The sequence below is a fragment of the Salmo salar genome, chromosome ssa21 (assembly GCF_905237065.1).
Source record: "Salmo salar chromosome ssa21, Ssal_v3.1, whole genome shotgun sequence".
NCBI lineage: Eukaryota > Metazoa > Chordata > Actinopteri > Salmoniformes > Salmonidae > Salmo > Salmo salar.
The window spans coordinates 3,796,246-3,819,742 of NC_059462.1; the positions used below are offsets into that span (position 1 = coordinate 3,796,246).

Here is a 23,497-nt window from a genome sequence, read left to right on the forward strand (position 1 = left end):
AGAAGCAAGTTTATTTAAAATTAGGTGATTTGGTTTATGTAGATACATCTAAATGTTAACACACAGTAACCAAAAATCTGATCTTATTTGCATATTCATAGAGTTTGAAACAAATTTGCAAACAGTAGAATGTTCGAAACAAGTTTCCCCAGAATTGTTTTCCATAAGTTCACAATTCGCCTTAAATTTGCCACAAAACTAATTTGCATGTGAAAATGTTTTTTTTTCAGTAAGGGAAGACGCACCATTCACCCAATTTTACTTAAAATCGGGCCAGTGCTGTCAGACATCGTGTGTGATTGATGTACGAACAGACGGAGACCGATCTTGTCCCCTCCCCAATTTCATCGTGGGGGACAAGCAACAGAACTTGTGACACAGAACAGTCTTTATTTCTTAAATAGAATGGAAACGGTACAAACCTGGAATGAATGAACGGTTACTTGTGTATGTGTGTGTGTGTGTGTATGTGTGTGTTGCAGCATGCAGTCAGTGGTTGAGTCCCTCAGGGTGGTGTGGTCCTGTAAAGCTGGTCCAGTTTGCGTCGCAGCATGTTGTAGTTGTCCCGGGTGCCTGGGGCTTCTGGATCCAGCTTCAGAGACAGCTCGTAGTGCTTCTTCGCCAGCTCCAGCTTCCCCCAGCGATGGTACAGCACCGCTAAGATGGAGGGGAGAGAGAGGAGAGACAGACATATTATTGTGAAGCCAAAGACACGGTGTGGAACACTCAGAATAAACATGCCTCTGATATTGAGAATAAGGAATCACAATTCATGTCAGCCTCTATTCATGACATTTCTACCTGCAACGTTCCACCTTGTATCTACTGAAGGTGGCCCATGCATTTACTTCATATGATGTTTGACCAATAATGTTTCTAAGTGTTACTCTTGCTTGAGACCAAACCCATCACATTATCCCAAAACAATTAATTAAACACACCACATTGATCACATTGAATTTCATGGAGGTATTATGGATTTATTTACGTGGCAAGTGTCTTAATACAAAGGACAAATACTGTATATGGAAAAACATTTCTGTGGGTCTATAAGAACTATGGGTCGACATCAAACGTATCTCGGAACACACTGGTCTTACCCAGATTGCCATGGCAACTGGCAGCATTTGGGTTGATCCTCAGAGCCTGGAGGAAGAAGCCTTCGGACTCCTGATTGGGCACAAAACACAGGACATGTTTCAGTGTGTGTGTGTGTCTGTGTGTGTGGCTGCAATTAGGAGTGCAGTCACACACACACAGACACACCTGTACCCCTGCACATTGACTCGGTACCAGTACCCCCTGTATATAAGCCTCATTTTAGTTATTTTATAGTGTTATTTTAGATTTTTTACTTTAGTTTATTTAGTAAATATTTTCAGAACTCTATTTTCTTAAAACTGCATTCTTGGTTAACCTGTTGGGTCTAGGGGGCAGCATTTGCACGTCTGGATAAAAAAAATGTACCCGATTTAATCTGGTTACTAATCCTACCCAGTAACTAGAATATGCATATACTTATTATATATGGATAGAAAACACTCTAAAGTTTCCAAAACTGTTTGAATGGTGTCTGTGAGTATAACAGAACTCATTTGGCAGGCAAAACCCTGAGACATTTTCTGACAGGAAGTGGATACCTGATGTGTTGTATTGAGTTTAAACCTCTCCCATTGAAAAACACAGGGGTTTAGGAATATTTTGGCACTTCCTATTGCTTCCACTAGATGTCACCAGCCTTTACAAAGTGTTTTGAGTCTTCTGGAGGGAGATCTGACCGAACAAGAGCCATGGAACGGTGATGTCCCATTAGACACCTGGCGCGCTACTTCATGTTGGGTACCCTCGTTCCAATACGTTATAAAAGGCTATGCATTCGTCCACCTTGAATATTATTCATGTTCTGGTAAAAAAGGCCCTAATGATTTATGCTATACAACGTTTGACATGTTTGAACGAACGGAAATATATTTTTTCCCCTCGTTCATGACGAGAAGTCCGGCTGGCTTACATCATGTGCTAACGAGACGGAGATTTTTGGACATAAATGATGAGCTTTTTTGAACAAAACTACATTCGTTATGGACCTGTGATACCTGGAAGTGACATCTGATGAAGAGAATCAAAGGTAATGGATTATTTACATAGTATTTTCGATTTTAGATCTCCCCAACATGACGTCTAGTCTGTATCGCAACGCGTATTTTTCTGGGCACAGTGCTCAGATTATTGCAAAGTGTGATTTCCCAGTAAGGTTATTTTTAAATCTGGCAAGTTGATTGCGTTCAAAAGATGTAAATCTATAATTCTTTAAATGACAATATAATATTTTACCAATGTTTTCTAATTTTAATTATTTAATTTCTGACGCTGACTTGACTGCCGGTTATTGGAGGGAAACGATTTCCTCAACATCAATGCCATAGTAAAACGCTGTTTTTGTATATAAATATGAACTTGATAGAACTAAAAATGCATGCATTGTCTAACATAATGTCCTAGGAGTGTCATCTGATGGAGATTGTAAAAGGTTAGTGTATCATTTTAGCTGGTTTTATGGTTTTGGTGACCCTGTCTTTGACTTGACAAAACATTACACACAACTCTTGTAAATGTACTGTCCTAACATACTCTAAATTTATGCTTTCGCCGTAAAACCTTTTTGAAATCGTAAAACGTGGTTAGATTAAGGAGATGTTTATCTTTCAAATGGTGTAACATAGTTGTATTTTTGAAAAATTTGAATTTTGACATTTATTTGGATTCAAATTTGCCGCTCTTGAAATGCACCTGCTGTTGATGGAGTGCACCACAGGTGGCACGCTAGCGTCCCACCTAGCCCCAAGAGGTTAAGGGCTAAGGGCTTGTAAGTAATCATTTCACGGTAAGGTCTACACCAGTTGTATTTGGCGCATGTGACATAACATTTGATTTGATTTTGATTTGAGTCCAAAAAATAGTTTAAATCTCATTGACTTCAATGCTGAATGTCAAACATGCACTTATCTGAAGTTTGGATTGAGTTGAGGTGAGGGCTGGCACAATTACCAGCTGAGTGAAGACGGTCGGACATTCATGCGGTTAAGTCTGTTTCTGCGCTAACATGGACTCTTAACCACGTGATGAAAATGTGTTGCTCCTTGCAGAAACACGCAAGGTGTTGTAGCAAACGAGTGTTAGGTTGCCTAGGCAATGCCCCCATCCCTGCAGGAGCAGCACACACACGGAAATAGAATGAATAGAACGGGCTTAGAACCTCTAACCCTGAAAATGTGACTGGTAAACTCATGGGTACACTCGCAATGGCAGCCTGGTACTGTGATACAATCATTTCCATGGTAATGTAGAATGTTCATTAAAATTATGTGAACTGATGGGGCTCATGCAATGTAATGTATTTTTGTAATGTCAGTTGAGTTGAATCAACAAATCACAGCACAAATAGACAGGTACACTTCCTGGTTTCAGTTCCTGCCTTACTCCTAGCTTGAAGATAAAAGTTAGCACTCCATGTGAAAGCTTTTAGAAAATAAACATTCACGTGACCAGCGCCGTTGCAAACTACCAGCGCCGTTGCTAACTTGCATAGCTGGTCCCATTGCTGCAGAGTTATGGGGTATTAGAATCCTCGTTTCAACCTTTGTCATCTTCAACCTAGCTTTTCTCCTTTGCTGCTACATCTACATTACATTTAAGTCATTTAGCAGACGCTCTTATCCAGAGCGACTTACATGCTATACTTGCAATGGCCGCCAGTCCACTCATTGTGCCATCAATGACTTGAATGAGGACGTCCATTTTACTCATTCTATTTCTATGGCAGCACATGCAGTCAGGAGCGGAGGAGAGGAGAAAATGTGTCTTAATCACATGATTATAATTTTTTTACTAAATTGCTATTCCAACGGTTAAAATGTGACCGCGGTCATTTGGCTGACCAATTACTGTCATCCAAAAATGTAATGACCGTCACAGCCCTATTTGAGGTAAATTATTGTAAGTAATTTCTCTCGCTGGGCTTACTGACCTTAAACTTCTGTAGTTTGCCCAGGACGTTGGCCAATGAGAACATGATGGTGTGGTCGTTAGGGAGGAGCTTTAGGGCCTCTCGGCCAATTGCCTCCGCCTGGGCTAGGTTGCCTAGACGACAAGAGAGAGAAGGGATAGACATGAGAAGGACAGACGGATAGTCAGACACAGACAGGCGAGATTGAACTTGCTAGTTCAAAGCCTGTGAACATGCAAGGTGGAAATCCAAGTCATGAGGAGAACAAAGTTTAAAACCGACAGACTACAAGTCAGCTTTAAAAGTCTTAATTGGAAGTCGATGCATTCACAGAATACAAATGTCAACTGCTTGTACGAATGTACAGAGCTTTAAAGCAAGTGCTTATACCTTTATACTGTGGATAAAATGATGAAACCCAATATAAACTGAGCGCCCAGTGTGTCCATGTGTGTGTTGTCTGTGGTGTGTAGAGCAGAGTTTTTCCTCTCCACACATGGAAGAGCGCTTTAGCTTCCTAATTAGGAGCTGAACACAAGGACCACTGGCTTATTGATCTCTGTCAGACCTGTCTGACCAGGGAGGGAAGGTGGGAAGGAGAGAGATAGAGAGCGGGAGGGAAGGTGGGAGGGAAAGAGAGCTAGAGGGAGGGAGAGAGATGGGTGGGGGTGGAGAGAGGCCCTGAGTCATGCTCTGCGTGCACGTGTGCTATATGTGTGCACATAAACTCAGCAAAAAAAAGAAAAGTCCCTTTTTCAGGACCCTGTCTTTCAAAGATAATTCGTAAAAATCCAAATAACTTCACAGATCTTCATTGTAAAGGGTTTAAACACTGTTTCCCATGCTTGTTCAATGAACCATAAACAATTAATGAACATGCACCTGTGGAACGGTCATTAACAAACTATAGTTTGGCAAGTTGGTTAGGACATCTACTTTGTGCAAGACACAAGTCATTTTTCCAACAATTGTTTACAGACAGATTATTTCACTTATAACTCACTGTATTACAATTCCAGTGGGCCAGAAGTTTACATACACTAAGTTGACTGCCTTTAAACAGCTTGGAAAATTATGTCATGGCTTTAGAAGCTTCTGATAGGCTAATTGACATCATTTGAGTCAATTGGAGGTATACCTGTGGATGTATTTCAAGGCCTACCTTCAAACTCAGGGCCTCTTTGCTTGACATCATGGGAAAATCAAAAGAAATCAGCCAAGACCTCAGAAAATAAATAGTAGACCTCCACAAGTCTGCTTCATCCTTGGGAGCAATTTCCAAACGCCTGAAGGTACCACGTTCATCTGTACAAACAATAGTACGCAAGTATAAACACCATGGGACCACGCAGCCGTCATACCGCTCAGGAAGGAGATGCGTTCTGTCTCCTAGAGATGAACGTACTTTGGTGCAAAAAGTGCAAATCAATCCCAGAACAACAGCAAAGGACCTTGTGAAGATGCTGGAGGAAACAGGTACAAAAGTATCTATATCCACAGTAAAACGAGTCCTACATCGACATAACCTGAAAGGCCCCTCAGCAAGAAAGAAGCCACTGCTCCAAAACCGCCATAAAAAAGCCAGACTACAGTTTGCAACTGGACATGGGGACAAAGATCGTACTTTTTGGAGAAATGTCCTCTGGTCTGATGAAAAATAGAACGAACCATCGTTATGTTTGGAGGAAAAAGGGGGAGGCTTGCAAGCCAAAGAACACCATCCTAACCGTGAAGCACAGGGGTGGCAGCATCATGTTGTGGGGGTGCTTTGCTGCAGGAGGGACTGGTGCACTTCACAAAATAGATGGCATCATGAGGTAGGAAAATTGGGTGGATATATTGAAGCAACATCTCAAGATATCAGTCAGGAAGTTAAAGCTTGGTTGCAAATGGGTCTTCCGAATGAACAATGACCCCAAGCATACTTCCAAAGTTGTGGCAAAATGGCTTAAGGACAACAAAGTCAAGGTATTGGAGTGGCCATCACAAAGCCCTGACCTCAATCCTATGGAATAATTGTGGGCAGAACTGAAAAAGCATGTGCGAGCAAGGAGGCCTACAAACCTGACTCAGTTACACCAGTTCTGTCAGGAGGAATGGGCCAAAATTCACCAAACTTATTGTGGGAAGCTTGTGGAAGGCTACCCGAAACGTTTGACCCAAGTTAAACAATTTAAAGGCAATGCTACCAAATACTAATTGAGTCTATGTAAACTTCTGACCACTGGGAATGTGATGATAGAAATAAAAGCTGAAATAAATCATTCTCTCTACTATTATTCTGACATTTCACATTCTTAAAATAAAGTGGTGATCCTAACTTACCTAAAACAGTGCATTTTTACTAGGATTAAATGTCAGGAATTGTGAAACTGAGTTTAAATGTATTTGGCTAAGGTGTATGTAAACTTCCAACTTCAACTGTATATGTACATAAATGTTTAAAATCCATAATATTTCTGATTATTTATTTGAATTACGCACCCTCCAGTTTCACCGGAAGTTGTCCCGCCAGGGAAACACCGATCCTTAAGAGGTTTTAAGACACTAACAGCTTACAGACGGTAGGCAATTAACGTCACAATTATGAAAACTTAGGACACTAGAGGCCTTTCTACTGAAGAGGCCTTTCCAGGGTCCCTGCTCATCTGCGTGAACGTACCTTAGGCATGCTGCAAGGAGGCATGAGGACTGCAGATGTGGCCAGGGCAATAAATTGCAATGTCCGTACTGTGAGACGCCTAAGACAGCGCTACAGGGAGACAGGACAGACAGCTGGTCATCCTCGCAGTGGCAGACCACGTGTAACAACACCAGCACAGAATCGGTACATCCGAACATCACACCTGCGGGACAGGTACAGGATGGCAACAACAACTGCCCGAGTTACGCCAGGAATGCACAATCCCTCCATCAGAGCTCAGACTGTCCGCAATAGGCTGAGAGGCTGGACTGAGGGCTTGTAGGCCTGTTGTAAGGCAGGTCCTCACCAGACATCACCAGCTACAACGTCGCCTATAGGCACAAACCCACCGTCGCTGGACCAGACAGGACTGGCAAAAAGTGCTCTTCACTGACGAGTCGCAGTTTTGTCTCACCAGTGGTGATGGTCGGATTCACGTTGATCGTCGCAGGAATGAGCGTTACACCGAGGCCTGTACTTTGGAGCGGGATCGATTTGGAGGTGGAGGGTCCGTCATGGTCTGGGGGGGGTGTGTCAGCATCATCGGACTGAGCTTGTTGTCATTGCAGGCAATCTCAACGCTGCGCGTTACAGGGAAGACATCCTCCTCCCTCATGTGGTACCCTTCCTGCAAGCTCATCCTGACATGACCCTCCAGCATGACAATGCCACCAGCCATACTGCTCGTTCTGTGCGGGATTTCCTGCAAGACAGGAATGTCCGTGTTCTGCCATGGCCAGCGAAGAGCCCGGATCTCAATCCCATTGAGCACGTCTGGTACCTGTTGGATCAGATGGTGAGGGCTAGGGCCATTCCCCCCAGAAATGTCCGGGATCTTGCAGGTGCCTTGGTGGAAGAGTGGGGTAATATCTCACAGCAAGAACTGGCAAATCTGGTGCAGTCCATGAGGAGACGCACTGCAGTACTTAATGCAGCTGGTGGCCACACAAGATACTGACTGTTACTTTTGATTTTGAACCCCCCTTTGTTCAGGGACACATTATTCAACTTCTGTTCGTCACATGTCTGTAGAACTTGTTCAGTTTATGTCTCAGTTGTTGAATCTTGTTATGTTGATACAAATATTTACACATGTTAAGTTTGCTGAAAATAATCGCAGTTGACAGTGATAGGACGTTTCTTTTTTTGCTAAGTTTATGTGTGCTAACTCAGCTTTGTCTCTGTACAATAACAGAATAAAGGAAGCACACCCCGGTTACTTTATGGTTTTTGGTGACATGTAGTCTTGGCAGATTTGGGGCAGAAATTATGTGGAGAGGGGGTGGAGGAGGGGGATTCTGAATTCTGAGGGGGCACTTCTCTGTGTCTGCCTTGCGTTTGATCATGGGCACGCTGGCTGGCGATTGGATGGTTCTAGAGCCCTCCTGGGAGACCCCGCCCCCCTCGGGAGAGGCTTCTGACAAAAGCGGCGCCAACGTCTGGAAATCAGCGCATTCTCCACACGGCAGGGAAGAGTGCCTTTAGAAAACTCCACACACAAAGCTTTAATACATAAATTTCAAGCATTGCCGGTTCCTGCTCTTCCAGTCTAATCACATTGGGCGCTTAGATCAAATTTCCCCAATTTTTTTTTACCTTTGTCTCCGTCTTCACTGCTGTTAACGTACAGAAACAATCTTTGAACAACTGTGCGTACGGATGAATGAGTAAAAATATCAGGCATTTGACTAACTCTGTGGCGCATGTAATCAATGGAAATTCATCCATTACTCAACTATTAAAGATTGATTTTGAATACCAAAATAGTTTGGCCACAAAACAAAGCAAGTGATGGGTATTGTCACTCATAGTATCTCCCATTAGACAGCAACTGTGGTGTGTGTTTTAAAGTGTGTGTTTGTGGTGTGTGTGTATGTTGTGCGCACAGGGCTCTAAAGTACGACCATTTTGGTTGCTTATGCTCCCAGATAATAATTGTTGTAATGATAGTCTTCATTGTGCAGTTGTTTCCAAGTGCCCTAGAGAAGAACATGAACGCAGATTCGTGCAATCCAAAGCCTACTTGTAAAGAATGTTAAAGAATGCATCAGTGACTTGTATTTCTTGCAACTTTCTGAAGACGTAACGGCATGGAAATGCCTGTGTCTACCACTTTGTGTAGCCAGGTAGTGATGCCGAAATAGTCATTTCTAAAGGCTTTCCCATAAAACTTTCCAAATTAAACGTTAACTGTAAAGTAAACTTACCTGGCACAACAATATAATATTATGATGATCTGTATCAATCGAGTGTCTTTTGTTTCATAAACAGAATTGAAATTAAAAAAGGGCAAATATGTGCTTTATTGTCTTCCCCAGACCTCAAATGTGGTCTCCTGATGTGGTTTAAGCATTCTTGTGGACTTAGAACATCCAATTTTGTTGTTTCTCTATTAAAAAAAGGTGTGATTTTGAGAGTGAATACCTGAAGAAAAGAAAACTAGGGAAATCGGAAACATGGAGAGAAAAAAACTAGACCATTTTTTGGAGTGATTTTTGGTGTTATTATGGCAAATAAATGTATTGACTGGTAAGAATTATGAGTGGCTGGTAGATTTTTTCATCTACCAGCAAAAGTGCTTGGTGGACCAAAATGTACGTTTTTAGGCTCTCGTCAAAAACCACACATTTGTTTACACCTTGTTCAGTCATGTTACCTCATTAGCTAACAACTTGGTTACTTTACCAGTATATCTAAACATTTGGGGGCACAGAAAGAAAGAGAGAGCTTGGGATGAGAGAGGGTGCTTTAGCGGGTGGAAAAGTGGAAATCAATTGTAGCAATGCAAATATCATGGTACAGCTATATGGACACTCAATCACTATGGTACATTTACAAACATATCATGATAAAAAGATTTGAAACTTGTATCTCATTATGGTAAATGGTGAAATAAGTTTTGCCAGTTTTAATTGTAATGGTTTAGCAGATAATAAGAAAATAATAACAATATTTACCTGGCTCAAAGAGAAGGAATATAATATCTATTGTTCACAGGAAACTCATGAAACAATTTTAGATGAAGTTGTGTGGAAAAATATACACTACCGTTCAAAAGTTTGGGGTCACTTAGAAATGTCCTTGTTTTTGAAAGAAGAGCACATTTTTTGTCCATTAAAATAACATAAAATTGATCAGAAATACAGTGTAGACATGGTTAATGTTGTAAATGACTATAGTAGCTGGAAACGGCTGATATTTTATGGAATATCTACAAAGGTGTACAGAGGCCCATTATCAGCAACCATCACTCTTGTGTTCCAATGGCACGTTGTGTTAGCTAATCCAAGTTGATCATTTTTAAAAGGCTAATTGATCATTAGAAAACCCTTTTGCAATTATGTTAGCACAGCTGAAAACTGTTGTTCTGATTAAAGAAGAAATAAAACTGGCCTTCTTTAGACTAGTTGAGTATCTGGAGCATCAGCATTTGTGGGTTCGATTACAGGCTCAAAATGGCCAGAAAGACATTTCTTCTGAAACGCATCAGTCTATTCCTGTTCTGAAAAATGAAGGCTATTCCATGCGAGAAATTGGCAAGAAACTGAAGATCTTGTACAAAGCTGTGTACTACTCCTTTCACAGAATAGCGCAAACTGTCTCTATTCAGAATAGAAAGAGGAGTGGGAGGCCCTGATGCACAACTGAGCTAGAGGACAAGTACATTAGAGTGTCTAGTTTGAGAAACAGACGCCTCACAAGTCCTCAACTGGCAGCTTCATTAAATAGTACCTGCAAAACACCAGTCTCAATGACAACAGTGAAGAGGCGACTCCGGGATACTGGCCTTTTAGGCAGAGTTGCAAAGAAAAAGCCACATCTCAGACAGGCGAATAAAAATAAAAAATGAAGATGGGCAAAAGAACACAGATACTGGACAGAGAAACTTTGCCTAGAAGGCCAGCATCCCGGAGTCACCTCTTCACTGTTGACATTGAGACTGGTGTTTTGTAGATATTCCATAAAAATTAAAAAAATCTGCCGTTTCCAGCTACAATAGTCATTTACAACATTAACCATGTCTACACTGTATTTCTGATCAATTTGATGTTATTTTAATGGACAAACAAACGTGTTTTTCTTTCAAAAACAAGAACATTTCTAAGTGACACAAAACTTTTGAACGGTAGTGTACTTCTCCCATGGGCAAAGAAACTGAAAAGGGGTGATGTTATTAATTAGCAGTAATTTTGATTCCGAATGTGCAATATGTTTATGTTTAAATATGTTATTGGACCGTAAACAGATATGGCTCATTAACCTTTACAAACCAAATAATTATGATCCACGCTTCTTTGAAAATATAAATAATCAATTATCAACCCTGCAAGGAATACAATACTCTATTATTATGGTGGGAGATTATAATATTGTTTTAAATACCTCAATGGACCGTAAAGGAAATCACACTACAAACTATCACCCTCATGGTCCTAAGGAAATCATGAATGTCATGGATATATTGGAACTAGTGGATGTATAGAGGCTTAAATATCCTGACCAAGTTAGATATACATGGCAGAGACTCAATCAAGCTAGTCGTCTTGACTTCTTTCTTATGTGTCATTCTCATTGGCAACAAAAGTTTAAAAAGTGTTGATAGGGGATATAATGCAGTCACACCATCAGATAATTTGCATATACATTACTCTTACTGAATTTCCACGTGGGCGAGGATATCGGAAACTTAATCAAAGCCTTTTGGATAACAACTTGTTTTTAACTAGGACAGAGGAATTTATAACAGGATTTTTCCGAAGTAACATACAGTTAAAGTCGGAAGTTTACATTCACTTAGGTTGGACTCATTAAAACTAGTTTTTTCAACCACTCCACAAATTTCTTGTTAACTTCTTATGGATACGTGGGACGGTAGCATCCCACCTGGCCAACATCCGGTGAAATGGCAGAGCGCCAAATTCAAATTAAACTACTATAAATATTAAACTTTCATGAAATCACAAGTGCAACACATCAAAAACAAAGCTTAACTTGTTGTTAATCCAGCCAAGGTGTCAGATTTCAAAAAGGCTTTACGGCACAAGCAAACCATGCGATTATCTGAGGACAGCGTCCAGCACACAAATGCATAACAAATCATTTTCAACCAGGGAGTTGCGACACAAAAGTCAGAAATAGCGATATAATATATGCCTTACCTTTGAAGATCTTCTTCTGTTGACACTCCAAAATGTCCCAGTTGTATTACAAATGGTCCTTTTGTTCGATAAATTCCTTCTTTATATCCATAAAAACTCAGTTTAGCTGGCGCGTTTCAGTCAATAATCCACTCGGTTTCCCTCCTTCAAAATGCATATAAAATGAATCCCAAACGTTACCAATAAACTTATCCAAACAAGTCAATCAACGTTTATAATCAATCCTTAGCTACCCTAATACGCAAATAAACAATAAAATTTAAGACGGAGAATAGTTATTGTCTTTACCGGAGATAAACAAAAAGAACGAGCTCTCTCGGCCATGCGCTTGGAAACACTACAGCCAAAATGGGAGCCACTTAGAAAAACTACAACTTCTCCCTAACTTTTCCAAAAACCAGCCTGAAACTCTTTCTAAAGACTGTTGACATCTAGTGGAAGCCCTAAGAACTGCAATCGGGGATGATTTCGCCCTATTGAAATCAGATGGTTTGTCCTCGGGGTTTCGCCTGAGCAGCCTGAGTAGCAGGCAGTTTACTTTGGGCACGCTTTTCATCCGGACGTCAAAATACCGCCCCCTATCCCAAAGAAGTTAAACTGTAGTTTTGGCAAGTTGGTTAGGACATCTACTTTGTCCATGAGACAAGTAATTTTTCCAACAATTGTTAACAGACAGATTATTTCACTTCTACAGACTGATTAATTCACTGTATCACAATTCCAGTGGGTCAGAAGTTTACATACACTAAGTTGACTGTGCCTTTAAACAGCTTGTAAAATTTCAGAAAATGATGTCATGGCTTTAGAAGCTTCTGATAGGCTAATTGACATAATTTGAGTCAATTGGAGGTGTACCTGTGGATGTATTTCAAGGCCTACCTTCAAACTTAGTGCCTCATATCATAGGAAAATCTAAAGAAATCAGCCAAGACCTCGGAAAAAAATTGTAGACCTTCTCAATCTGGTTCATCCTTGGGAGCAATTTCCAAATGCCTGAAGGTACCACGTTCATCTGTACAAACAATAGTACGCAAGTATAAACACCATGGGACCACACAGCCGTCATACCGCTCAGGAAGGAGACACGTTCTGCCTCGTAGAGATGAATGTACTTTGGTGCAAAAAGTGCAAATCAATCCCAGAACAACAGAAAAGGACCTTGTGAAGATGCTGGAGGAAACAGGTACAAATGTATCTATATCCACAGTAAAACGAGTCCTATATCGACATAACCTGAAAGGCCACTCAGCAAGGAAGAAGCCACTGCTCCAAAACTGCCATAAAAAAGCCAGACTACGGTTTGCAACTGCACATGGGGACAAAGATCGTACTTTTTGGAGAAATGTCCTCTGGTCTGATGAAACAAAAATAGAACTGTTTGGCCAGAATGACCATTGTTATGTTTGGAGGTTGTCCTCTGAATCATTCAGATGTTCATTGGCAAACTTCAGACGGGCATGTATATGTGGTTTCTTGAGTAGGGGGACCTTGCGAGCACTGTAGGATTTCAGTCCTTCACGGCGTAGTGTGTTACCAAATGTTTTCTTGGTGACTATGGTCCCAGCTGCCTTGAGATCATTGATCACCGTTCTCATGATCCACGAGGTGAGATCTTGCATGGAGCCCCAGGCCGAGGGAGATTGACAGTTCTTTTGTGTTTCTTCCATTTGCGAATAATTGCACAAACTGTTGTCACCTTCTCACCAAGCTGCTTGGCGATGGTCTTGTAGCCCATTCCAGCCTTGTGTAGGTCTACAATCTTGTCCCTGACATCCTTGGAGAGTTCTTTGGTCTAGGCCATGGTGGAGAGTTTGGAATCTGATTGATTGCTTCTGTGGACAGGTGTCTTTTATACAGGTAACAAGCTGAGATTAGGAGCACTCCCTTTAAGAGTGTGCTCCTAATCTCAGCTCGTTACCTGTATAAAAGACAACTGGGAGCCAGAAATGTTTCTAAATGAGAGGCGGTCAAATACTTATTTCCCTCATTAAAATGCTAATCAATTTCTAACATTTTTGACATGCGTTTTCTGGATATTTTTGTTATTCTGTTTCTCACTGTTCAAATAAACCTACCATTAAAATTATAGACTGATCATTTCTTTGTCAGTGGGCAAATGTACAAAATCAGCAGGGGATCAAATACTTTTTTCCCTCGCTGTAAGACTCCAGCTTCAGTGATTTTTGCACTTCATTCCCATCATTGGCAGCAGAGAACTGGAAGGAAAGGCGGCCAAAGCAGGAGTTGGCGTTGGGGATGACCAGTGAAATATACCTGCTGGAGCGTGCGCTATGGGTGGGTGCTGCTATGGTGACCAGTAAGCTGAGATAAGGCGGGGCTTTACCTAGAAAAGACTTATAGATGACCTGGAGCCAGTGGGTTTGGCGACAAATATGAAGTGAGGGCCAGCCAACAGGTCGCAGTGGTGGGTAGCAAATGGGGCATTGGTGACAAAACAGATGGCACTTTGATAGACTACATCCAAATTGCTGAGTAGAGTGTTGGATTGTATTTTGTAAATTACATCGCCGAAGTCAAGGATCGGTAGGATAGTCAGTTTTATGAGGGTATGTTTGGCAGCATGAGTGAAGGATGCTTTGTTGCGAAATAGGAAGCCGATTCTAGATTTAATTTTGGATTGGAGATGCTTAATGTGAGTCTGGAAGGAGAGTTAACAGTCTAACCAGACACCTAGGTATTTGTAGTTGTCCACATATTCTAAGTCAGAACGTAGTGATGTAGTGATGCTGGACGGGCGGGCGGGTGCGGGCAGCGATCGGTTGAAGAGCATGCATTTAGTTTTACTTGCATTTAAGAGCAGTTGGAGGCCATGGTAGAGTGTTGTATGGCATTGAAGCTCGTCTGGAGATTTGTTAACACAATGTCCAAAGAAGGGCCAGAAGTATACAGAATGGTGTCATCTGCGTAGAGGTGGATCAGAGAATCACCAGCAGCAAGAGCGACATCATTGATGTACACAGAGAAAAGAGTCGGCCCGAAAATGGAACCCTGTGGCACCCCCATAGAGACTGCCAGAGGTCCGGACAACAGGCCCTCCGATTTGACACACTGAACTCTGTCAGAGAAGTAGTTGGTGAACCAGGCGAGGCAATCATTTGAGAAACCAAGGCTGTTGAGTCTGCCGATAAGAATGCGAGTGCCTCCACCAGCTTGTGTCTCCACCAGCTTTCCAATCTTTAGGGATGTCAGACGATACGAAAGAGTGGTTGAACAGGCTAGTAATAGGGGTTGCAACAATTGCGGCGGATCATTTTACAAATAGAGGGTCCAGAATGTCTAGCCCAGCTGATTTGTAGGGGTCTTGATTTTGCATCTCTTTCAGAACATCAACTATCTTGATTTGGGTGAAGGAGAAATGGGGGAGGTTTGGGCAAGTTGCTGTGGGGGGTGCAGAGCTATTGACCGGGGTAGGGGTAGCCAGGTGGAAAGCATGGCCAGCCATAGAAAAATGCTTATTGAAATTCTTGATTATCGTAGATTTATCGGTGGTGACAGTGTTTCCTAGCCTCAGTGCAGTGGGCAGCTGGGAGGGGGTGCTCTTGCTCTCCATGGACTTTACAGTGTGCCAGAACGTTTTGGAATTGGTGCTACAGGATGCAAATTTCTGTTTCAAAAAGCTAGCCTTTGCTTTCCTAACTGCCTGTGTATATTGGTTCCTAACTTCCCTGAAAAGTTGCATATTGCGGGAGCTATTCAATGCTAATGCAGCAGTATGCCACATTATGTTTTTGTGCTGGTCAAAGGCAGTCAAGTCTAGAGTGAACCAAGGGCTATATCTATTCTTAGTTCTACATTTTTTTAATGGGGCATGCTTATTTACGATGGTGAGGAAAGCACTTTTAAATAATAACCAGGCATCCTCTACCGACGGAATGAGGTCAATATCCTTCCAGGTTACCCGGGCCAGGTCAATTAGAAAGGCCTGCTCGCTGAAGTGTTTTAGGGAGCGTTTGACAGTGATGAGGGGTGGTCATTTGACCGTGGACCCATTACGGACACAGGCAATGATCACTGTGATCCTGCTTGAAGACAGCAGAGGTGTATTTAGAGGGCAGGTTGGTCAGGATGATATCTATGAGGGTGCCCGTGTTTACGGATTTAGGGTTGTACCTTGTAGGTTCCTTGATAATCTCTGTGAGATTGAGGGCATCTATCTTAGATTGTAGGTCGGCCGGGGTGTTAAGCATGCTCCCAGTTTAGGTCACCTAACAGTACAAACTCTGAAGATAAATGTGGGGCAATTAATTCACATATGGTGTCCAGGGCACAGCTGGGGGCTGAGGGGGGTCTATAACAAGCGGCAACAGTGAGAAACGTATTTCTGGAAAGGTGGATTTTTAAAAGTATTTGGGCACAGACCTGGAAAGCATGACATAACTCTGCAGGCTCTCTGCAGTAGATTGCAACTCCACCCCCTTTGGCAGTTCTATCTTGGTGGAAAATGTTGTAGTTGGGGATGGAAATTTCAGAATTTTTGGTGGCTTTCCTAAGCCAGGATTCAGACACGGCTAGGACATCAGGGTTTGCGGAGTGTGCTAAAGCAGTGAATAAAACAAACTTAGGGGGGAGGCTTCTGATGTTAACATGCATGAAACCAAGGCTTTTATGGTTACAGAAGTCAACAAATGATGGCGCCTGGAGAATAGGAGTGGAACTGGGGGCTACAGGGCCTGGGTTGACCTCTACATCACCAGAGGAACAGTGGAGGAGTAGGATAAGGGTACGGCTAAAGGCTATAAGAACTGGTCGTCTAGTGCGTTGGGGACAGAGAAAAGGAGCAGATTTCTGGGCATGGTAGAATAGATTCAGGGCATAATGTACAAACGATGGTATGGTAGGATGTGAGTAGAGTGGAGGTAAACCTAGGCGTTGAGTGACGATGAGAGAGGTTTCGTCTACGGAGGCACTAGTTAAGCCAGGTGAGGTCTCCGCATGTGTGTGGGGTGGGACAAAAGAGCTATCAAAGGCATTTTGAGCAGGACTAAGGACTCTACAGTAAAATAAAACAATAAGAACTATCTAAGACAGCAGTAGACAAGATATATTGACATTAGAGAGAGGCATAAAGCAATCACAGGTGTTGATCAGGAGAGCTAAGACAACAACGGGTAAATGGCGATGGATGGGCAGAGCGGGTCAGTTAGGTACATACAGGACCTGAGTTCGAGGCTGGGGCCGACAGGTAAACAAAATGAGGTATCGTGTTATTGAAACAGTCCAGGGGGCATCAGCTGTGTAGCCTAGTGATCTTAGGGTCAAAAGAGCAGCAAAAGGTGATCGTTCGGTAATCGCTACTACGCTAGCGGGCCGGGGATAGTAGATGATTCTTTGGCGACATTTTAACAGAATAGCCTGTTAAGACCACATCGGACGATCACGTCAGCAGTCCAGTCTTGATGGATCGGCAGGGCTCCGTGTCGACAATAAAAGGTCCAGGCCAATTGGCAAAGGAGGTATTGTAGACCTAGAATTAGCTGGTATATGGGCCTAGCTCCAGGCTAGCTGGTGCTTGCTTCGGGAGAGGTGTTAGCTAACAGTAGCCACTCGTTTGCAGCTAGCTAGCTGCGATGATCAGGTGTAATGGTCCAGAGCTTGCGGCAGGAATCCGGTGATGTGGTAGAGAGAAGCAGTCCGATATGCTCTGGGTTGATATCACGATGCGCAGACAGGCAGGTGTTGTCCGAGCTAAGGCTGGCTGGCGACCGAGAAAAAGGTGAAGACCGTTAGCCGTGGCTAACAAAGACTAGCAGCTAGTTAGCTGGCTAGCTCCTGATGGAGGTTCCAGTTATAAGGTATAAAAATAGCAGATCCGTAGCACATTGGGTGAGGCGGTTGCAGGAAAGTATATTTAGTTCGTAGATAGAAAGTGAGATTAAAATATATACGAAAAAGACTGGCTATTTACACGGGATAAGACAAAGACAAACACACACGTCCTACTGCTATGCCTTCTTGGATTCATATGGGATCCACAATTTGGATCCCTCCACTATCAGCATGTCTATTTATTATGGCCATCGAAATGTTAGTTATTAAAATCAGACCCAACAATAATGTCAAGGGATTAGAAATCCAGGGCTTAAAAACAAAGGTGTCATTGTACGCTGATGATTCATGTTCTTTTAGATCCACAATTTGGATCCCTCCACAGCCTCAAGAGGATCTAGATACTTTTTCTAACCTCTCTGGATTACAACCAAATTATGATAAGTGTACTATATTATGTATTGGATCACAACCTCTCACTTTCAGTTATTTGAAAAGGAAACTATGTCCCAAATATCGTCATTTTTAAAACAAGCCATAGAAAGTTGGTTGCAATTTCAATTTAATCCACCAGAAAAGACAGAACAAATAATACAACAAATATTGTGGTTAAACTCATATATACTATTTGATAAAAAAAAAAATATATATATATATATATTATTAAAAAAAGGTATAATCTTCGTAAATTATATCAATAGGACTGGTGAAGTTGTCACACACGCAGATAACAAAAACATATGGAAAAGTTTGCTCTACACAAAATTACAACCAACTAATTGCAGCATTCCTGAGAAAATGAAAGAGGAAGGGGGAAAAAGTAAGGAACTTGTCTATCGGCCCTGTATTAAAGACCAGAATTGGTTAAAGAAAATTGTGATAAATCAAAAAGTATACCAGTTTCATTCGATCAATAACATATGTTTACTTTCAATATACAATCTGTAGAAACAATGAGAATAGAAAGGTTCAGAACTTTTGAGAAACTTCACAGCTCAGTTGAAAAATACATGGTAAATAAAAATCCAATATGGTTGGTGTTAAGCGATAGATAGGAGGGGTTCAATGGAGCTGAAGGTTAAGACTAACAACAACTAATAACACAAGGTAACTTACGTAAAAACATACTGTGTCCGTAAAACGTATATACACTACCGTTCAAAAGTTTGGGGTCACTTAGAAATGTCCTTGTTTTTGAAACAAAAGTACATTTATTTGTCCATTAAAATAACATTCAATTGATCAGAAATACAGTGTAGACATTGTTAATGTAAATTACTATTGTAGCTGGAAATGGCAGATTTTTGATGGAATATGTACATAGGCGTACAGAGGCCCATTATCAGCAACCATCACTCCTGTGTTCCAATGGCATGTTGTGTTAGCTAACCCAAGATTATCATTTTAAAAGGCTAATTGATCATTAGAAAACCCTTTTGCAATTATGTTAGCACAGCTGAAAACTGTTGTCCTCATTAACCTGTTAGGGCTAGGGGGCAGTATTGACACGGCTGGATAAAAAAACGTACCCGATTTAATCTGGTTACTACTCCTGCCCAGTAACTAGAATATGTATATAATTATTGGATAGAAAACACCCTAAAGTTTCTAAAACTGTTTGAATGGTGTCTGTGAGTATAACAGAACTCCTATGGCAGGCCAAAACCTGAGAAGATTTCAAGCAGGAAGTGGCCTGTCTGAGAAGTAGTGTTTCATCTTGGCTCTTTTTATTGAAGACTCAGGATCTGTGCAATAACGTGACACTTCCTACGGCTTCCATAGGGTCTCAGAGCCCGGGAAAAAGTTGAACGATATCGAGGCAGGCTCTGGCTGAAGCACTTTATAGCTTTTGGCAAGTGGCCACTCAGAGTACTATGGGCTTAGGCGCGTGCCCGCTTCGACCGAATGCTTTCTTTTCCTTTGTCTGTTTATCTAAACGCAGATTCCCGGTCGGAATATTATCGCTTTTTTATGAGAAAAATGGCATAAAAATTGATTTTAAACAGCGGTTGACATGCTTCGAAGTACGGTAATGGAATATTTAGAAGAAAAAAAATCACGAATTGCGCCATGCTCGCCACCCTTATTTACCCTTTAGGATAGTGTCTAGAACGCACAAACAAAACGCCACTGTTTGGATATAACGATGGATTATTTTGGACCAAACCAACATTTGTTATTGAAGTAGAAGTCCTGGGAGTGCATTCTGACGAAGACAACAAAGGTAATAACATTTTTCTTATAGTAAATCTGACTTTGATGAGTGCTAAACTTGCTGGGTGTCTAAATAGCTAGCCCTGTGATGCCGGGCTATCTACTGAGAATATTGCAAAATGTGCTTTCACCGAAAAGCTATTTTAAAATCGGACATATCGAGTGCATAGAGGAGTTCTGTATCTATAATTCTTAAAATAATTGTTACGCTTTTTGTGAACGTTTATCGTGAGTAATTTAGTAAATTCACCGGCAGTGTTCGGTGGGAATGCTAGTCACATGCTAGTCACATGCTAATGTAAAAAGCTGGTTTTTGATATAAATATGAACTTGATTGAACAAAACATGCATGTATTGTATAACATAATGTCCTAGGGTTGTCATCTGATGAAGATCAAAGGTTAGTGCTACATTTAGCTGTGGTTTGGGTTTATGTGACATTATATGCTAGCTTGAAAAATGGGTGTCTGATTATTTCTGGCTGGGTACTCTGCTGACATAATCTAATGTTTTGCTTTCGTTGTAAAGCCTTTTTGAAATCGGACAGTGTGGTTAGATTAACGAGAGTCTTATCTTTAAAATGGTGTAAAATAGTCATATTTTTGAAAAATTGAAGTAATATCATATCTAAGGTATTTGAATAACGCGCCACAGGATTCAACTCGCTGTTGAGTAGGTTAGCCCATAGAGGTTAAAGAAGCAATAAAACCGGCCTTTAGACTAGTTGAGTATCTGGAGCATCAGCATTTGTCGGTTCGATTACAGGCTCAAAATGGCCAGAAACAAAGACCTTTCTTCTGAAACTCGTCAGTCTATTCTTGTTCTGAGAAATGAAGGCTATTCCATGCGAGAAATTGGCAAGAAACTGAAGATCTCGTACAACGCTGTGTACTACTCCCTTCACAGAACAGCGGAAACTGTCTCTAATCAGAATAGAAAGAGGAGTGGGAGGCCCCGGTGCACAACTGAGCAAGAGGACAAGTACATTAGAGTGTCTAGTTTGAGAAACAGATGTTATGTTGTGCTTATGTTGTGTTCACTTTAGGTGAACCAGTGCTAGCAATTTAAATGTTTTTATTTAGAGCCCTGGGTGCGCATGCATGTGGTAGTGTGTGTGTGTCTGTGAAAGTGTGTTAGTAGTGTGTATGTGGTGTGCGTGCACGTGGCAGTGTGTGTGTGTGGTTACCAGTGTTGTCCAGTAGTATGACCATGTTGTTCCATGCCAGGCTGTGGTCAGGCTTCAGCACTGTAGCATTCCTCCACGCATTCAGAGCATCTAGGTGTCTGTTCAGGTCTGCATACTGGAGAGGAAATGAGATTGAAAAATGGTTATAATTTATACAGTTCAAATAAAAAGCATGAGCACACCCAGAGAAAATGATTTAGGTGCTGACTAACGGTGAATAAACTGTAAGCTATAAAAACAAAGAGCTGCACACTCCATATGTATAACCTCCCAGTCATTTATTGGACACTTCCGGATGCTGGAGTGAGTGGTCGTGTAGCTCTGAGGAACCAACAAGGTTAGCTAGCCAGCTGTATTCGTTCGTTCACGCCGTTTTCAAAACGGCATCAACACCATAACACCACAGCCACTGCTAGCTAGCCAACTTTACCAATTAGCAGTACTGTAGAAACTATATACATTACAACGGAACGATTTGACTAGTGTAATGTTAGCTAGCTACATAGTTGTCTTTGTATCAAGATAAAGGCGTAGTACAGAGTAACTATCGAGGTTAGCTAGCCAGCTACATTTTCTAACATAGTCTACAACGCGCCCACTGCTAGCTAGCTAACCCTACCAGCTAGCTGTATCATTTTTACATCAATTTTAATTTCTAGTGGTAACTAGAAAAGTTATATTTTAGCGTTTTAGTGTTTCAGTGAATTGTTAGTGAGGGAGGCCCTGCTCTCTCGCTTCCCCAGTTGTTTAGTTAATTTTCATGCCAATCTCCTTTGCATTAGCGTAGCCTCTCCTGTAGCCTATCAACTATGTGTCGGTCTATCCCTGTTCTCTCCTCTCTGCACAGGCCATACAAACGCTTCACATCGCGTGGCCGCTGCCACTCTAACCTGGTGGTCCCAGCGCGCACGACCCACGTGGAGTTCCAGGTCTCCGGCAGCCTCTGGAACTGCCAGTCTGCGGCCAACAAGGCAGAGTTCATCTCAGCCTATGCTACCCTCCAGTCCCTCGACTTCTTGGCGCTGACGGAAACATGGATTACCACAGAAAACACCGCTACTCCTACTGCTCTCTCCTCGTCTGACCAAGTGTTCTCGCACACCCCGAGAGCATCTGGTCAGCGGGGTGGTGGCACTTTAATCCTCATCTCTCCCAAGTGGACATTCTCTCTTTCTCGTCTATCTCCTCATTTGAATTCCATGCTGTCACAATCACTAGCCCATTCAAGCTTAACATCCTTACCATTTATCGCCCTCCAGGTTCCCTTGGAGAGTTCATCAATGAGCTTGACGCCTTGATAAGTTCCTTTCCTGAAGATGGCTCACCCCTCACAGTTCTGGGTGACTTTAACCTCCCTACGTCTACCTTTGACTCATTTCTCTCTGCCTCCTTCTTTCCACTCCTCTCCTCTTTTGACCTCACCATCTCACCGTCCCCCCCCACTCACAAGGCAGGCAATACGCTTGACCTCATCTTCACTAGATGCTGTTCTTCTACTAATCTCACTGCAACTCCCCTCCAAGTCTCCGATCACTACCTTGTATCCTTTTCCCTCTCGCTCTCCTCCAACACTACTCACTCTGCCCCTACTCAGATGGTATTGCGCCGTCGCAACCTTCGCTCTCTCTCTCCTGCTACTCTCTCCTCTTCCATCCTATCATCTCTTCCCTCTGCTCAATCCTTCTCCAACCAATCTCCTGATTCTGCCTCCTCAACCCTCCTCTCCTCCTTTTCTGCATCCTTTGACTCTCTATGTCCCCTATCCTCCCGGCCGGCTCGGTCCTCACCTCCTGCTCCGTGGCTTGACGACTCATTGCGAGCTCACAGAACAGGGCTCCGGGCAGCCGAGCGGAAATGGAGGAAAACTAGCCTCCCTGCGGACCTGGCATCTTTTCACTCCCTCCTCTCTACATTTTCCTCCTCTGTTTCTGCTGCTAAAGCCACTTTCTACCACTCTAACTTCCAAGCATCTGCCTCTAACCCTAGGAAGCTCTTTGCCACCTTCTCCTCCCTCCTGAATCCTCCTCCCCCCCCTCCTCCCTCTCTGTGGATGACTTCGTCAACCATTTTGAAAAGAAGGTCGACGACATCCGATCCTCGTTTGTTAAGTCAAACGACACCGCTGGTCCTGCTCACATTGCCCTACCCTATGCTTTGACCTCTTTCTCCCCTCTCTCTCAAGATTAAATCTTGCGTCTTGTGACGGCCGGCCGCCCAACAACCTGCCCGCTTGACCCTATCCCCTCCTCTCTTCTCCAGACCATTTCCGGAGACATTCTCCCTTACCTCACCTCGCTCATCAACTCATCCTTTACCGCTGGCTACGTCCCTTCCGTCTTCAAGAGAGCGAGAGTTGCACCCCTTCTCAAAAACCTACACTCGATCCCTCCGATGTCAACAACTACAGACCAGTATCCCTTCTTTCTTTTCTCTCCAAAACTCTTGAACGTGCCGTCCTTGGC

General features: G+C 42.4%; 1 protein-coding gene across 3 annotated transcripts in view; it reads right to left on the reverse strand.

The window, feature by feature from the left end:
* Window positions 1–370: 370 nt before the first annotated feature.
* tmtc4 (transmembrane O-mannosyltransferase targeting cadherins 4) overlaps window positions 371–23,497 on the reverse strand; it is a 52,030-nt gene continuing 28,903 nt past the window's right edge. For 2 of the 3 annotated variants that reach the window (XM_014163788.2, XM_014163786.2), the window contains 3 exons: window positions 21,036–21,150; window positions 1,101–1,170; window positions 371–657 (listed from right to left, as the gene is read on the reverse strand). In XM_014163788.2, coding sequence (XP_014019263.1) covers window positions 390–657; window positions 1,101–1,170; window positions 21,036–21,150 — 453 coding nt within the window. In that variant the 3' untranslated portion in view covers window positions 371–389. Of the gene's footprint in view, window positions 658–1,100; window positions 1,171–4,027; window positions 4,141–21,035; window positions 21,151–23,497 lie in introns of all 3 variants that reach the window. The other variant, XM_014163787.2, reaches the window with a different exon arrangement.